This window comes from Tenrec ecaudatus, chromosome 3 (assembly GCF_050624435.1).
Source record: "Tenrec ecaudatus isolate mTenEca1 chromosome 3, mTenEca1.hap1, whole genome shotgun sequence".
In the NCBI taxonomy this organism is placed as follows: domain Eukaryota; kingdom Metazoa; phylum Chordata; class Mammalia; order Afrosoricida; family Tenrecidae; genus Tenrec; species Tenrec ecaudatus.
The window spans coordinates 26,928,910-26,946,949 of record NC_134532.1 but is presented as its reverse complement, the minus strand read 5'-3'; the positions used below and the strand labels follow the sequence as shown (position 1 = coordinate 26,946,949).

Below are 18,040 nucleotides of genomic sequence, written 5' to 3'. Positions count from 1 at the left end.
CAGCCGTAGATTTGTGTCTGTCTGCCCTGTGTGCTCTACACCCCCCGTCCTCCCTTTTTTTTATCTTCCCTTGGAATTCCTTTGTTTGCCTCACCCTTTAAAAAGCTTGTGTAGCAATAAACTGAGACCTTGACAAGAATCTGCTTGGTCTCGCTCCTCTCTCGCCCGTTTCTCTTTCAGGCTGGGTCCCCCTCGGAACTCCTCGAATAACTGAGTCCCGCCAGTCGGGGCAAGTGGCGCCCAACGTGGGGCCCGAGGTGTGGACCCTTGCCGGTTGGACCCCCAGCCCCAGAAGAGCTCCCAGAAGAATACGCCCGGCCGGGCCCCGATGAAGAGATGAAGAAGAAGTCGTGGACTGTCTTCGCCGCTCACGAAGACTGATCAGCCTCGGTGAGTAGAACTTCGTCCGTCCCATAGAGATGGGCCAAAAACTAACTAAAGAGATGGTCTTTATAAAGGACCTTAAAGTTTCCCTCGGAGAGGGAGGAGTAAAAGTTAAGAAAAAGGATTTGATAAGATTCTTTCTTTTTGTAGACAAAGTCTGTCCATGGTTTATAGTGAATGGGCCTGAAATACATCGTGGGAAATGGCAAAAGGTCGGGAGGGATTTAAATGACAAACTGCATAAAGAAGGACCCGATGCTGTTCCCGCCGCGGTTTTTTCTTATTGGGGATTGATCAGGGACATTGTTGAGACCACTTCTAAGGACCCAGATAAGCAACAACTTCTCTCGGTGGCAGAATATTGCCTCCGCCCACTTTCTCGCTCGGCCTCCGTTTCTTCCCTTTGTTCGGATAAAAACCCTTCCAAATCTTCCTCGGTAATCATAGAAGTGCCAGGTTCAGAGAAACCTGACTCAGAAAAGCCCGCTGCGGGGGAGCCTGCCCCCACTACCTCCCATTACCTTCCCCTCCCACAAGAGAAGTTTAGCCTCAAAAATTTGCCTGCTACCTACCCTGTGTTTTCCAAAGCCACTAATGACGAGCCCCTAGACCCAGAGGACGTGGCCACTCTGGAGGAAGAAGCGGCACGTTACCATAACCCTGACTGGCCCCCTGTCCTTTTAGCCAGACCTCCACCTTATAACAATCAGATGTGCGCCCCCGCTCTCCCAGTCCCCGCCACCTTAATGCCCGCCCTCTCTGAGGCAAAGGCAAAACTTTGCTCCCAAGTCGCTGAATTAAAGGAAGTTTTAAACCTCCAAAAGGATTTCGCCCGCCTTTCCGCGGAACTTTCTGTAAGGTTTATTTGGGCGCGAAACAGAACCAGAGATCCAATTAAGAAAGTTTTAGAAGCAGGCTTTATTGAGAAGCTTGCGGGCGGGATCAGCAACTCAGGGCATTGAGTTATTGAAGCCGCGCAGAGGGAAGTGTGAATGGTGTTTTTATACCCCTTTCTGACAGGCACAGGGGGGAAAAGGGGGAAAATTATGCTTACACAAGGGATTGTAAGAAAAGGAAGTAATTGTTAAAATTTTCTGGGAGTTTGGTGGGCGTTGGGCAAACTAGCTGAGCAAGCGTCTAGAAGTTGGGCAAGCTGACTGAGCAAACGTCCTATTAGTAAAAATATGCTGGTTTTATACAAGGGAGGGGGTGTCGCGCGCTCAGTCTCGCCAGCAAGAAGGACACGCCACAACAGGATTCTTCCACAGGTGTTTAATGCGGGTTCGATTTACAGATGTGGAAAAAGACCCTGAAGCCCCAAACTACTGCTGCTTATATGCGCTCTATGGGGACGTGCTGTGCATTGATTGGTGCGTTCGCCAGAACCCTTATTAGAATACTCCAGGGTGGAGTTATGACTACGTCATCTAAGCAGTGCGCATGCTCTAAGTGGTTGTTTACCACTTAACTGGGCCACCGCCCTGACTGCCCGGCGCCATCTTGTAATGGCGGCGAGAGCTGCGGCTTCCCACATCTCCTCCTTTCTTATTTATTTGAGGCCTAATCCATCGATCCATCCCGGAGCCTCCAGCAGCCCCAGGAGATCAAGATGGATATAAGAACCCAAATCTGGTCACCCTGATGCGTGCAATGAGCAGAGCTCCGCATGGTGCAAGGGCTGGCCAAGATCCAATTTCTGTCACTCTTCCCAGTGCAATGGGGTCTTCCCCTTGGGGTGCGAGAGCTGACAACTTATGGGGGTTAGTTTTCTTTTAACAAAGAAAGCCAAAGATCATGGGAACCACCGCGCTCAATCGCTAAGAGCGCCTGCGCAATGATGACCTTGTCACGCCTTTGCTGAGCTTTAAGTTTGCAGAGCAACCATAGCAATAACACTCCTCCACAGCACATTATTGCAGCAAATGTAAACACCCCCACCCACTCCTTAAAGTAGGAAAATGCAGATGAAAGCCAAGAAGAAAAATTTTCAAGGGTAAGGGGTTCCACACGTGTTCCATTCAATCGGACAACTTGATTCAGGAGGTCTTCTTGCAGCTGGTTCAACTCTTTGGTCCATTGTCCTGTGAGATACTGAGAAATATTAGCACTCAATGCACTAAAATTATCATATAACACTGGAGTGATGCAAAGCGCTGTGGTGGAAGAGACACAGCTTAATTGTACCATAGTGGTAAACTGGTTGATTTGCTGCTGGAGCAAATCTGTTTTTTGATTTAATTAAAAAATGCCAGAGGTCAGATGGGCATCCACACGCTGACATTGCAGTAACGCTTCAGCGGTTTGAGACACAATACTGTTCTTAATCCCCTGTGCTACCGGGGCCCATATCACCATTAGCGTCAGTAGTAGCGCTGGATGGATCGCTGTCCTCTTCATTCTTTCTGCTCCCACAATCTTCATCCTCCTTCTTAATTAGTCTCACCAGTCTCTCTGTCACCCAGATGGGGTTTTCTTCTTCCTGTGGAAAAACACAAATTGCTCCCCTGGACCTGATTAATATGGGGTCCGGGCCATACCATTTGTTGTCTAGGACATTTTTCCACCGGGCCATTTCCTTTGGTGGCTTTGGCCATTGCCCGTGTCTGTCTGCAGCTGATTGGCCTTTCTCATCCAAATTTTAAAAAATTAGGGTGAAAAGGCTTAGAGATAAAGCCATTCTAGGGGTAGTGACCGTCACGGTCTCTATTCCTTTTTGCTTTGATATATATTGCTTTAGAGTGCGATGACATCGTTCCACAATTCCTTGCCCTTGGGGATTGTACGGCAAACCCGTGAAGTGCTTCACTTGCATTTGCAAGCAAAACTGTCGGAACTTGGTGGAAGTGTATGCAGGCCCATTATCTGTTTTTAACATGGTGGGCTTGCCCCATGCACTCCAGGCTTCTAAGCAGTGTTGAATTACTTAGCTGGATTTTTCCCCCGTTAGGGGTGTTGCATGTACAATGCCAGAACTGGTGTCCACTGACACATGCACGTACTGCAACTTTCCAAAAGCAGATACGTGGGTAACGTCCATTTGCCAGATGTCGAGAGGACGGATGCCTCGAGGGTTTACCCCGACCGAGGGTTTGGAAATAAATTCTGCACACTTGGCACACTGCAACACAATAGTGCGAGCCTCTGCGCGAGTAATTGGAAACAATGCATAGGGTGGCAGCAGGCACATGATACAGCTCATGAAAGTCTTTAGCAAGTTCAAAGTGGGATTTAGTTAACACAGGGAAAGCTCTTGTAGCTTGATCAGCCAAATCATTACCTTTTACCATGGGTCCCGGGAGCAAGCTATGAGCACGTATATGCTGAATATAAAATGGGTGTTTTCGTTGCAAAATACATTTTCTAATTTGAGACAAGATGTCTGCTACCTTGCTGGATTGCTTAATGTAGCCAGCAATTTCCAGCTTAGACACCGCGTTGACTACGTAATGGGAGTCAGGTATGATGGTAATTGGCTCCGTGAATTTCTTAAAAACTTCTAAGACCACCAAACATTCTACTAATTGGGGTGCATCAGCTAAAAATTGTAATGTAGTCACTTGATCGTTTATTACATAACATCCTTTGCCTGTTCTAGAGCCATCTGTATAAATGTCTAAAGCTTCCTTAATGGGGTTATTAACAGTGACACGGGGAAAAATTACTGGATGAGCAGTCATAAATTGCAACAAGGAATGTTTAGGATAATGGTTGTCTATTAGTCCATTAAAACTGCATTTAAAAATTGCCCACTCATCCGTAGTGGCGCACAGTGTAGAAACTTGCTCACTAGTATATGGGACAATGACGCTGCTAGGCTCTCTTCCAAAATGCATAATAGCTGTCTTAACACCCCTTAGGGCCATTGTGGCTACCATAGAAGGGTAGTGTTCAATAGTTTTGGAAGGTGAGGAGTGGGCATGGATCCACAACAAAGGCCCAGTCTGCCACAAGACCGCAGTAGGCGCGCAGGCAGTTTTTAGAATGCACAGCTGAAAAGGAGATTTTATGTCTATTCTATCTAACTGCGCTTCAGAAATGGCCTTTTCAACCTGTTCTAATACTTTCTGGGCTTGAGGAGTGATTTCTCGAGGAGAAGTAATAAGGCTTTCTCCTTCCAAGATATTGAACAATGGCTTAAGGTCAGCAGTGGATACCTTTAAATATGGGCGGAGCCAATTGATATCTCCTAGCAACTTTTGAAAATCATTTAATGTCTTTAACTGATCCTTCCGTATAGTCAATTTTTGAGGCATTATGTGACATGGGCTTATTGTGGCTCCTAAAAACTGTCCAATTGAAGATTGTTGGACCTTATCTGGTGCTATGGCTAACTGATGGGATTCTAATTACTTAACTACCTCGCTGTATCCCTGCTGCACATCTGGCTCCTCTTCTCCAGTTATTAATATGTCATCCATGTAATGGTAGATTTTTAACTGACCAAATTTTTCTCTGACGGGTGCTAGGGCGTAGTCCACAAATAACTGGCACATAGTAGGACTATTGGCCATTTCTGTGGCAAAACTCGCCACTGAAAGCGTTTGTCAGGTTCTTCATGATTAATGGAGGGTAGGGTAAAGGCAAATCTTTCCTTATCTTTCTTATGCAAAGGGATGGAGAAAAAACAATCCTTAATGTCTATTATAATGACGGTCCAGCCTTTAGGTATTGCAGATAGCAATGGGAGGCCTTTCTGCACAGGGCCCATGAGTGACATTTGGGCGTTGATGGCTCTTAAATCATGCAACAATCTCCACTTCCCTGATTTTTTCTTAATAACAAATATGGGTGTGTTCCATTGGGACACGGATGGTTCTAAATGTCCTAGTTCTAGCTGTTCCTTAACTAGCCTTTGTGCTGCAATTAATTTTTCTACTGGGAGCGGCCACTGTGGTACCCAAACTGGCTCTGTTGAGAGCCACGGAATGGGTAGCGGCTCCGCAGTGGCCCCTAGGAAAAACCCAGACCTGTGCGATCTTTCTTCACTGCTACCTCTATTGGTCCAGGACGACCCTGCAGGTGTTTCCCAACTCCCTTTCCCGGTACATATCCCATTTTTTTGCATAAGTTCTTGACTTATAGGTGAGTAATCATTGGTTAGTACTAATCCTAGGTCTGTCAACATGTCCCTTCCCCACAAATTTACAGGTAAGGGGAGGACATATGGTTGGAACTGGCCTGATTGTCCTTCCTCAGCTTTCCAGTGCAACCGTCTGGTGCTTATCATAGGCATGGATGCATACCCGAGTCCTTGTAGAGACTGTGAAGATTGTGTTACCGGCCAGCAGGAAGGCCACCATTTGGTGGATATAATGCTTTTGTCTGCCCCTGTGTCTAATATACCTTCAAAGGTTTTCCCTTCAATGTCCAATGTCAAAGTTGGGGGTTGATCTAACTGCACTGAGAAAAAGGCCCCAGCTTCTCCTGATGATCCAAAGCTCATTTTTTCTCTACTAACTTTAGTACTTGGGAATAGTGCATGCTTGCTAGACAACACCAAGAGCTGCGCGATACGGTCTCCAGGTGAGATGGCATATATTCCTCGTGGGGAGGAGCACATTGCCTTTACTTGTCCTGTAAAATCCTGATCAATGACTCCTGGGTGCACAATTAAGCCTTTTAAGGTGGTGGAGGACCTACCAAGCAGCAAGCCCACAGTGCCTTCTGGAAGGGGACCATAAAAATCCGTAGGGATGGGCTGGCATCCCTGCTGTGGCGTTAGTACTGCTCTGGTGGTGGCACTGAGGTCCACCCCTGCGGATCCCGCAGTGGCCCTTTTGGGAGTGGCCTCCCCAGTGGGCGGAGGCCGTCCTCCTGGATTGCCCCATACATTTGCGGGCCCTGGGGACGAGGGCCCCGCTTCCCGTTTTTTGGCTCCTAGTCATTTTGCTCTAGGGGGCGCCCCTTGCTATCTTTCACAGATCTGCATTCGTTGGCCCAATGTCTACCCTTACCACACCGAGGGCAAACTCCCGGGGTCCTTTTGGTCCCTATCCTAGTTTGACTCGCGGTGCCAGTAGGGCAATGTTTTTTAATGTGTCCTTCCTTACCAAACTGAAAGCATTTTAGGGGCCTCTTTTTAGGGCCGCCAATACTGCAGCAGCCAATCCTGCATTTGTCAAAGGACCGCCAACTTCCCTGCAAGCCTTCATCCATGCATGCAGTCCTTTGGACTTCCAGGGCGTTATAACTGTTCTACATTCTTTAGTACACTGCTCAAAAACTAACTGCTCAATGAGAGGCATGGCTGTGTCCTGATCTCCAAAGATTTTTCCTGCCGCTTCCAACATACGGGCGACAAAATCTGAGAAAGGCTCAGTAGGTCCCTATATAATTTTATTTAAGTTACCTCTAACCTCTCCTTTATTAGGCAAGGTCCTCCATGCCTTGCTCGCGGCAGTATTTATTTGTTGATATACCTGTATTGGGAAGGCTGTTTGATTGTTAACCCATCTTCCTTGACCTGTCAGCATTTCAAAATTCCATGCGGGTTGCCCCGCCGCGGCATTTTCCCTAGCCTGAGCCATTAATAGGTCCTGCCACAAGGATTTCCACTCCAAATACTGTCCTGTTGTCAAGACTGCTTTTGTAACAAAAGTCCAATCAGCAGGTGTCATAGCATTGCCTGTAAGTCTCTCAATCAGGGACTGAGTATAATTTGCATTGACACCATAAGATCTTACTGCTTCAGCTAAGTCCTTCACTTGCTTATGCTCTAAAGGCGTATGATAACGAGCATTATTCTGGTCCTCAAATACTGGGTACATTTGTTGTATTGCTCTGTGGGTACCGGGTGGGCAAAAGGAGTATCCACACCCTTTCGGCCTGTTCTCGCTATAAGGGGGTGGCGCGGACGGGCTCACAGCGGTTACTTGAAAAGCATTATACCGTCCCTCCTCGTAGCGAGCGGCTGCCTCCTCTAACTGTTCCTCTTCTTCCTCTGATAACTCAAGAAGCTCTAGTTCTTGCCACGGGTAGAAGGGCTCCGAATGGCGGGCGCGGCTCCTCTTCTGTTGATCAACTTCCTCTTTTAATTTTAACTGTGCAGCCTCCTCATTTTTAACAGCTTTGTGCTGCTTCCTACGAGCTCCTTGTTCTTCCTCCCGCTCTGTTTCTGACATGCTCTCCTGAACATCTTCTAAAGCCTGCTGCCCTTGGCGCAATGACTGCTCACACTCTTTGTCCTCAATGCATGCTTTCACTAGCTTCCAAATGGGTCTAATCCCCGGCTTCAGCCGTCCGGCTTCAGCGGCTCGGTCTATGTCTCGCCCTAGCTTATTCCAGCTCGCGGATGTTAGCGAGCCTGTGGAAACAAACCATGGTGCTATCTCATCTATGTTTTTTACAAATTTACACAGTGTCTGTTCTGAAATTTTTAATCCTCTCTTTCTCAATAGGGCATCGAGAGCCGTAACCATAGTCTTTATTGCCGCGTTCCCCATGTTGCCTGCTTATGTATACAAGGACTTAACACACGGGCACGCACGGGTTTATCTACACCCGATTTATGCGCGATAAAGAAAAGGCGGCTGGCTGTTCACCGTTAAAACCGAAAGCGGAAGTATTCACACGCCGACACTCAAGCACCAGCAAGCGGCTTAACAATCATTCAGGCTCATGTCTCTCAGAACTTACCGTTTCTTCCCACGCCGTGCGGTTCTGAATCCTCCCTGATGACAGGGGGTCTCCGCTCGTGCCGGAGGTGGTCGTTCCGAGTTTCGGCACCACTTGTCGCGCACTCAGTCTCGCCAGCAAGAAGGACGCGCCACAACAGGATTCTTCCACAGGCGGTTAATGCGGGTTCGATTTGCAGATGCGGAAAAAGACCCCGAAGCCCCAAACTACTGCTGCTTATATGCGCTCTATGGGGACGTGCTGTGCATTGATTGGTGCGTTCGCCAAAACCCTTATTAGCATACTCCAGGGTGGAGTTATGACTACGTCATCTAAGCAGTGCGCATGCTCTAAGTGGTTGTTTACCACTTAACTGGGCCACCGCCCTGACTGCCCGGCGCCATCTTGTAATGGCGGCGAGAGCTGCGGCTTCCCACAAGGGGGGGTAGGTACAGGGTAAGTTTCAAGAACTTAACATAGTTCCAAAATCAAAATGGAGTTACTTGTGCTAAGATCCTTCATCCCAGACTCCACCCTATAGGGAAAATGGACGATGTTGTCTTTCCGTAACTGCTTCATGCTGACCATGGACGACGATTTAAGGGGGAGGGGGGCTTTGTAAGGCGGAGTCCTGGGATTCTAGGGTCGACGCACGATGGGGGAATTCATATCGAGGCTCCCAGAGAGTTTCATATTGGGGTTCATGCGGCTGCAACATCATTTGGTGAACTGCAGCTTGGGTGATGTTGCGGAGCCTGTTTTGGAAAAACTGGATAAAACAAGGAGCAATTAAAAATAAAAGTGTAATTAAAATTATGGGTCCTATTATGGGGGCTAAAAAGGAGTACAGAGAAGTGCTACACCAGGGAATAGTTCCATCTGTTGTTGGCCTGGTGCTCTGTAACTCACGGCTTAGTTTGTTAAGGATCTGGATATTGGTTTTCACAATTCCCGACTCATTGATGTAATAACAGCATTCCTCCTGGAGGAAGAGGCAGGTTCCTCCCTTTTCTGCCGTGATGAGGTCTAGAGCGCGACGGCTCTGTAAGGTAACTTGAGCAATAGAGGTTATTTGTTTTTGTAAGGAGTCTAAAGATTCTGCGGAGATATCGAATGTCGATTGGAAGCGTTCAGCTAACTGATTGGTTGTGGTGATGGCGTGTCCCAAGGTGCCACCACTCAGTCCCACCGCGACTGCTGAGTAAGCTTAGGGAAAGGCCTACAATAACCGGGAGAAAAACTGCTTTTTTACTGCGGTGACTATGTGTCTGGGTGTGTTTGTTCTGGAATTTAGCTGGGGTGTAGACAGTGAGCTGCGGCACTAGAGTGACAGGTAGGCACAAGAAGGCAGACCTGCTACTGATGTTAAGAAGTTTGGTGAGTGTATAATTGCACCAGAAGAAAAATTCTGCTGGTGCTGTTATTGGCTGTGAGGATGGCATTGTGGTGTTGCACAGTTGAGTGGATGCATTGGAGTAGCAAAACGGCACCTGTGCGTACCCTGGTGTGAAGTACAGAGGGACATTGGGGATAATTATGGGTTGCATGGTGGAGACCTTAAGTGCAGATGACCAGCTGGGAACTGGGACTACTGCTAGAGGAGGGCATTCCAGGGCTGCACACATGAGGCAGGTGGAAAGGTTGCCTAATTTAGCAAGGTTGGTGATGGCCAGTCCCTGCTGTAGCAGGGCGATCCAGGAGAAGAGAGACTTGGAAGGTTTAGAAATTTGGTTAATGAGTTGATGTTTTGGGATCTGAATATTACGGTGGATGGTGGATTGGACCTGGGCTAACAACCTTTATATGAACAGTTTAGCATTAGGATATGTGCTGTGGGAGTTAAAATACCAGCCTCCTTTGACTGGTTTGGTCTATCTGTTGTTGTACGGGTCAGGGATGGTTAAGGGGAATTGTATTCCTGACCATAAGAACAGGTGGGATTTGGTTACAGGGTAGGGGCGAGCATGGTGAATATTGCAGGACCTTCAGGGGCATCCTGTGTTTTGTTTTATCCATTTTTGTGCACAAGCGGGGTTAGAGGTTTGGTCATATAGAAAACAAACGATGGGGGAAGTTGGTTTTGGGAGAAGGTGCGCATTCAGGGAGTTGGAACTGTGTTTGAACAAGGTGAAATTAAGGTAGACTGGACCAGAATAACTAGTGACCAGGCAATCAGCTGTGGCTAGGAGATAACTTTTTCCTGTTAGTAGGTGATGCTGGTGATATTGGGGGTTAGTTACATTTTCAGTGAGGAAAAAACCTCCAGGCGAAAGGGGAAGTTAATGCTAGGCTTAGCTGGCTGGTTTGGTGAGGCGAGTGAGGCGGAGAGACATAGGACCAGTAGACTGAACAGACCACTGGGGATCATGATTAACTTTGGTTACCGGTTTGACTCTGGAGAGGTATATCCAAGAGTGTAGACCTACTACTTTGACAGCCGAGAGAGTGGTGAGAATGACAGTGTACAGACCTTCCCACTGGGGTGCCAAAGGTTTGGGTGTTAAAGATTTAATACGGTGTCTCCAGGGTGTACTGACTTTGGGAGGTTGGGAGAGGCTGGAGAAGGTTCAGGGATAACGGAGTTAACGTGTTGTCTAAGGAGGTTGCGGAGTAACGAAAAATATGGTAAATATGAGGCTAATGGAGGGCTGTCACTGGGAGGGAAAGGGGAGAAAAGGAAGGGTCGCCTATAAAGTATTTCAAATGGACTGAGGCTGGACAGCTCCAGGGGGAAGGGGGAGGGCGTGCGCAAATGGGTAAGAGCAAAAGGTAATAGCTTGCATAGTGTAATAATAACATCCTGATAAAATTGCTTTACGCACAAACAATTTCTTGGGACTAATCTTTTTTTAACACTTTCCTCCCTTCAAACGTCCCTCCGAGAAACTATTTTTTGTTCACCTTGCCAGGCAGCACACCCTTGCGGGTCCGCTAAAGAGCATGTCCCTAAAACAAAGAAGGCCAAACCTGCCCAGCTCTTGCTCCTCGCTCTCACCCGCTCCACCAGGTCCTCCCCGAGGTCCACCCCTGATAACCCTCAGGCAGAGTCCGTCGGCTCCCCGCCCATGGGCTCTGGTAATGAGAACGGGGAGGCAAAAAACTATAACGCGTTGGGGTCTGAGAACGAAAACGAAAGCGGGAGCGAAGACGAGGAGCCGCCCGTACAGGGGACTGGCTCTAAAACTCGAGAATTCCGTAAGATCTACCTTAAAAACTTAAAGGAACTCAACACCGCAGTCCGAACTTACGGAGCCAATGCCCCTTACACCTTAAGTGTTTTGGACGCCGTCTCCCGCAGGGGCCATATGCTTCCCGCCGAGTGGACGCTAGTAGTGCAGGCTGTTTTGACTCGAGCCCAGTTTTTAACTTGGAAAGCCGATTTTTTTGATAGATGTCAGTCTATTGCCGCCACCAACCTCAAATCCCCTCGATCACCTTCGGCTGCTTGGACCTTTAAAAAACTTAGTGGGCAGGGCAAGTATGCTGCTGAAACACGCCAGCAACGCTTCCCAATCGGTCTCTTAGCCCAAACTGCTAATGCCGCCCTTGGCGCTTGGCAAGCGCTTCCCACTTCTGGTTCGGCCATTATCCCCCTCACTAAAATAACTCAAGGGCTGCAGGAGCCATACAATGAGTTCATTAGCCGCCTTTTGGAAGGGGCCGAACCGACCCTCGGCCATGAGGCTGCTAGTGATAAGCTCATTAAACAGCTGGCCTATGAAAATGCTAATTTCTCCTGCAGGGCGATTATGCGCGGCAAGGCTAGAGATAAGACCCTTGAGGAAATGTTATGCTTGTGCCAGGATGTCGACCCTTTTTCCGCTAAGGTTTCCCAGGCCATTCATCTTGCAGTGGGCGCCGCCTTGCAGGTCAATAATTCTTCGAAAAATTGTTTTAAGTGCGGCCAACCGGGACACTTCGCCCGGCAGTGCCCTGTCACTGCCCTCTTCTTCACTAAAATTACCTCCCCTGCGGAATCGAGCGCCCGCCCCGCCATCCCCGCTACCCCTCCACAACCCTGAGACAAGAAGAACTAGATGGTGCCCAGCTTCCACTGCTAATTACTCTAAAGGGATCACAAAAGAAGGTCCTGATTCGATTGGGAGAAGAAACTGGAACAAACCAAAATCATAAATTAAATCATGCTTACTGGTCTGATGTAGACTTGGAATCCCGAGATTATGGCTTCTAGTGACTCTTCACTCTTGGACCTGTACTCACTCCTCTGACTCAGATTTCAGCCCAACAATATACAGGCTTGGAGGTTAAGAATTACATCTGAGAGGTATACACTCCTTAGAAAAATCAATGATACTAAATCAAAAGGACAGCATTTGCTTATGGATAAGAACTTTTGAAAGTAAGAAGGAATAGGAAAGAAGGATGAATAATATAAAAACACAAGGAGGATTGAAGTGGGAAGAATGCTGGTATGTCTTGGGAATTTCAATTAATGTATGAATTGAATGGAATCCAATTTACTCTGTAAAGTTTTAAAATCATAAAAAAGTTTTTTAAAAAAATGAAGAGCTCATGTGTCATCAATGATTTCTTGTAGGATAGTTATCAGTAGCTGTAATGGGTTTGGGTAACAGACTTTTACCTCCGTTTCTAAGCTTTCTTGACATAAATCTACAAAATTTAAAAATAAAAATTCAGTTAAGATGGGAAACTCTCCACAGGAAGTCATGTTACATCACACACCAGTGATCTCACGCAGAAGGAAAGCTCTGGCTGTATAGTGACTTTGCAAATACCCTCCTTGGTTTCTCTCAGTGTCAGTAAACTACATTAGGATTTTAACCACTAAGCCCACTGCACTTGGAAAAAGTAGCAGAAAGGGCACAAGCTCAAGGAAGTATAATCTACAGACATAGTTATTTATATAGATTTTGATATTGAGATATATGCCACAATAAAATACTGGTAAAAAAATCTGGCTCAAAGACAATAAAGATATTTCACAGGATTTAGGTTGCATTCTTTACAAAGGAAAGGGGAAGTATTTAGATCAGGCTATTTGGAGTGCCTGCTCTACCTGAACTTTGCACATACTTTACGGCCACTGTAGTCAAAAGAGTGGTACTGGCATAATGACAGATAATCAGACCAATGGAAAAGAGCTGAAGAGCCAGAAATAAAAACATCAGCATACAGGCAACTGATCTTTGATAAGGGCCTCCCAAATATTAAATGGGAAGCAGATGCCATCTTCAATAAATGATGTCAGAAAAATAGATATGTACCTGCAGAAAAATGAAGCAAGAACCTTACCTCACTTTGTACTTTTTTCTTTTGAATTCGTTTTTTTGAGAATTTTTTAATAATTATTTGTCTCCTAACAACAGTATTGGCATAGACAATATTTTCTAGGGTGTTCTAAGAGGAAATTATTGCACAATGTGCAGTAGTGAGTATACATTAGAATGAAAAAATTGAAGATATATCTGAGGGTGTGGACAAAATTTGAGACTCAATGTGATCTTTTTTTACTGCATTAAATATTTCTAACTTTGACAACAAATGACAGTAGGTAGTATCTGAATTGTAAACTGAGGTCTGAACAATACATAGTGCTCTGAAATCTGCCTGGTGAAAGATAGACAAAACCTATTCCAATGAAAAGAAGGCATGGTCAGATGCATGAAGTTTCCCTAGAGTCTATGCAAGGTGGTCCCTGGAGAAGTGCTGACAAGGTGGGGAAACCACAATTTCTGAGAGGAAAGCCTCACTGCCTTCATTCCTTGCCTCGGCTGAAACGGAGTTTGTGTCTGTGTTCACACTGACTTCCCAGCACTGTAACTTGCTCAGTAATACATAGCTGTGCCCTCAGGATTCACAGAGCTCAGTTTTAAATAAATGTGGTTCTGGGAGGTGTCCCTGGTGATGCTGACTCAGTACTGGAGAGCTGGATTATATTTTGTGCCCCCATTATCCCATATTACCCCAATCCACTCCTGACCCTTTACTGGAGCCTTTCCAGGTTACATGTTATCTGGTTAAAGAGAATCTAGAGACAGCACAAGTGAGAGACAGGGTCTGTGAGGGCCTCACTAGTCCAGGGCCTGACTCTTGTAGCTGCACCTGGGCCTATACAGCTGGGGATAGAGAGAAACACAGTGAGTCATGTGCGCGGATGCTGCACTCCCAGACTTCATGTCTGACTCCCTGAACCACTCACCACCCTGAGTTACCAGAAAGAGGAAAACCCACACTTTCTTCGTGTTCATGTGGACAAGATTCGTGACACCCAGAAAATGCTCTCCGGGTGAGAAGGAATATGAATTTAAGTCCATGCATGCTGTGCTTTCATTTGGGTTCTTGTCAGGCATTTGCGTGTGGGAGGTGCATGGTATGTAAAGGTGGAAAGGACTGAATGGGGCCCCTGCCTCTGGGACTCACACTAGAAAAGTGATGCTGGTGGAGTCCTTGGGAGAACACAGCCCTCTCTTTGAGGTCTTCCCTCTACCAATCATGCGGACAGCTGTGCAGATTTTAAGTTTAATGTAGCTTTACATCCATTACCATCAGAAGTACACAGATGATCTGGTGAAATTAAAGACAGTCTCTATCCTTACCACGCAATGGAATCAAGACTAGGCCTACCTGAATCTTGTCATTCCTTTGACCATGTAGGGAAACAAGTATATGTCATCCCTAAAACTCCTTTCCCCTGTAACATTTCAGAATATTTGGGAAAGGATAAAAGATACTTTTATATTCTATATTTAATACTGGAATAAGAGTGTTTCCTAACAACAAGGTTATTTGTGAGGTTACAGGAAACCACAGAAATCATAAGAAGGTCGTTTTTCTTCACATGGATTAGTACCCTATGTAGGTGATGGGTATTCTGAGCTCCCTGCTGACAGCAACCCATCACATACAGGAGAGGTGTTTCCTGGGCTTACACTGTCTTCCAACTTCTGTGGGGCACACAGTAACATTTTCTCTGGTCATAAGCATTCAGACTATTGGTCAGGAGTGTTACCTGGAGTTGTCTCTGCAGATTTCAAAACACGGGCAGTGGAGCTCCCATAGTGGTCAGCACAGCAGCTCTAACTGCAGTCTGTATCCAGGCTCCTGTGGGGCCTTAGCACCCCTGCAAGTCAACTTTCTCCCTGAGGTTATTATTATTATTTTTAAACATTTTATTAGGGGCTCATACAATTCTTATCACAATCCATACATATACATGCATCAATTGTATAAAGGACATCTGTACATTCTTTGCCCTAATCATTTTCAAAGCATTTGCTCTCCGCTTAAGTCCTTTGCTTCAGGTCTTTTATTTTTCCCCTCCCTCCCAGCTACCCCCTCCCTCAGGGGCCCTTGATAATTTATAGATTATTATTTTGTCATACCCTATCCGGCATCTCCCTTCACCCCCTTTTCTGTTGTCCGTCCATCAGGGAGGAGGTCACATGTAGATCCTTGTCATCAGTTTCCCTTTTCCAACCCACTCTCCCTCTACTCTCCCAGTATCGCCCCTCACACCCTTGGTCCTAAAGGTATCATCCACCCTGGATTCCCTGTTTCTCCGGCTACTTTATGCACCAGTGTACAACCTCTGCTCTATCCAGACTTGCAAGGTAGAATTCGGTTCATGGTAGTTGGGGGATGGGGGGGTGGAGAGAAAGCATTTAGGAACTAGAGGAAAGCTGAATTCTCATCGGTGCTACATCGCACCCTGACTGACTCATCTCCTCCTCTAGACCCCTCTGCAAGGTGATCTCCAGTGGCCGACAAATGGTCTTTGGGTCTCCACTCTGACTTGCCCCTTCATTCACTATGGTATGTATGTGTGTGTGTGTATATATATATTTGGGGGGGGAGGGATGATGCCTTATACCTGGTCCCTTTGGCACCTCATGACTGCACAGGCTGGTGTGCTTCTTCCATGTGGGCTTTTTTGCTTCTCAGCTAGATGTCTGTTTATCTTCAAGCCTTTAAGTAGCAGAAAGGGCACAGCTCAAGTTTGCAGGCATCAGGTCTTCTTGGTGGGAACTAGATCTCCTGGGAAAGAGCTGGACCAGTGCCATGAACTGCAAATCCTCTGTTCAAGGTAAGTATAGTGGAGGTCATTTGGCCAGAGGGCACTTCCTGACCTCCTGGTAGCTGGGATCCATTGGTGGGGGCAAAGCGGACAGGATGCTGAGTGGTAGCAATATGGATCTGGGGTGAGGTCCCCTGGAAAGGGTGGTGGCCCTCTCAAAGGGGTGAGGCTTAGTGATGGTAGGGGGTGGGCAGCACTGAAGAGGGGGGATGGAACAGTCAATTTTGGGTGAACTTAAGTGTGTGTCTGTTGGGGTATAGGAAAGGGGAGCTGACAGCCAAGTGGGGGAAGGAGGGACTGCAGGTGCTCTTGGGATCAACAGGTAGGAAGGGTATTTCATGACTTGCACTGGGATAGCAGAGCTGACCTAGGGCTCTGGGGTTACCTGGGAAGCCAGGCCAGATGTCACAGAACAGTGGGAAACTGAATCCTGACTCTCGGAGTACAAGTCATGCTGCAGAGCTGCATCTGTGAGATCCCCAAATGGGAACTCCACTGGGGGAACTGGATACTACCCCAGACTCTGTAACCTGAGGATTTAAGCTGGAAAACACATGATGTCTGGGGTTGAAGAAAACAGCTGTACCAAGAGCTCTGTACTATTGGTTGTCAAACAAACAAGTCTTGGTACAGCGAGTGTGCTGTGTGAAGACAAGTATTATCTTGGCAACCCTGTGATGGCTGTCCTGTTGCCGTCTGCTTATACTCATGTACATTAGACTGTGTCTCAAAGGTGTGCCGCCATTGGAGCTCACCGTGTTGAAGCAGTGTGATTTATTTTATTATTTTTCAGAAAATGAAACCTAGGGATGTTGAGCCCGAAGGGAAATAAAGTATAACAAGAGTTTAGGGTGCTCAAAGGGGGGAGGATCAAAAGGGAAAGGATTTCAAGAAGTCTAGGAAGGAGCCCTATCATTTGGAAAACATGTAGGAGTATGCAAGAAATTGCACAATTGGTTTTGACAGAATTGAACTATGGAACAATATGACCTGTGCAGTGGTTCCCAAGTTAAATCATTTTAATTTTATCAAATAAAAGGAAATAAAAGAATAAATCAAGGAATGGATTTGGAGCTTGCACTAAATCCTATCCCCAATTTAAGAACAATCCGTTCTTACATCATGGCCCTGCTTGATCTTCAGCTTAATGAAATGATCTCTTGATATAAGGGCGCTACGGAAAAGTGGTGAAGAAACCAGATGGTGCCTGACTATCAATCAAAACAGTGTCTGCGGACTTAAAAGCTTGTATTCAAACAAGCAGCCATCTAAGCAAGGAGTCCTCTAACTCCACACGGAGAAAGCACAGCAGCTCGTGTGACCCAAAGATGGCAATTACAAACCATCAGTACAGTGAGGAGAAGAGCATCAGAGCACACATTGTGAACACCCAATTTGGGGAGGCCTTTGGGGATGGTGAGAGCCCCACACCCATCTGCAGAGCATCTGGTCAGACGGAGCCACTGGCAGATGGCTCTAGTCACAGGCAAGAGTCTCCATCAACCTTACTATCAGACAGAGACCATGGTCATCCTGATTATGCAAGGTTGAATTCAACACTCGGCCAGGGGACCACCAAAAGACGAGACCTGAATTTGTTCTGGGCGCAAGCATTTCTTACCAGTTCTGTGACAGAAACCTCTTCCCTGCCTTTTTGAATATTTTTGGTGGTCTTTTCCTTCTTACACATTGTTTGTATGTTTGTCGTTATACTATTATGTTTTTACCCTTACCACCTTAGCGCATTTTTGTTTGTTTGTTTTTGTTGGGTCTCCCAGCAGTGAAGTACAGGTAGAGCGGATGCATGTTGATAATAACGTCTATAAGGGTCTATAGGAATAGGTAGGGGAAGATCGGGAGGGAAGCGGGATTTGGGGAGTAACTAATGAAGATGGGAGGGGGTGGGAGCACTAGGACAGATTGTGATTGCATAAACCATCTTAGAGGCAATTTACCTGTGGCGGGGCAGGGGACGATGCTCTAAAA

General features: G+C 46.6%; 1 protein-coding gene across 1 annotated transcript; it reads left to right on the top strand.

Moving 5' to 3' along the window:
• The first annotated feature begins 419 nt into the window (after nt 1-419).
• Nucleotides 420-12,020, top strand: LOC142443192 (endogenous retrovirus group K member 24 Gag polyprotein-like). The gene is made up of 2 exons (XM_075544716.1): nt 420-1,238; nt 10,908-12,020. Exons 1-2 carry the CDS (start codon nt 420-422, stop codon nt 12,018-12,020), a joined length of 1,932 nt encoding a protein of 643 aa, XP_075400831.1.
• Nucleotides 12,021-18,040: the final 6,020 nt, after the last annotated feature.

Excerpts from the sequence above, each read along its gene's own strand:
- LOC142443192 (XM_075544716.1), top strand. The coding sequence starts at position 420 with ATGGGCCAAAAACTAACTAAAGAGATGGTCTTTATAAAGGACCTTAAA. Across the intron at positions 1,239-10,907 it reads GCCTTTCCGCGGAACTTTCT|GCAGCACACCCTTGCGGGTC; the intron begins GTAAGGTTTATT and ends TCACCTTGCCAG.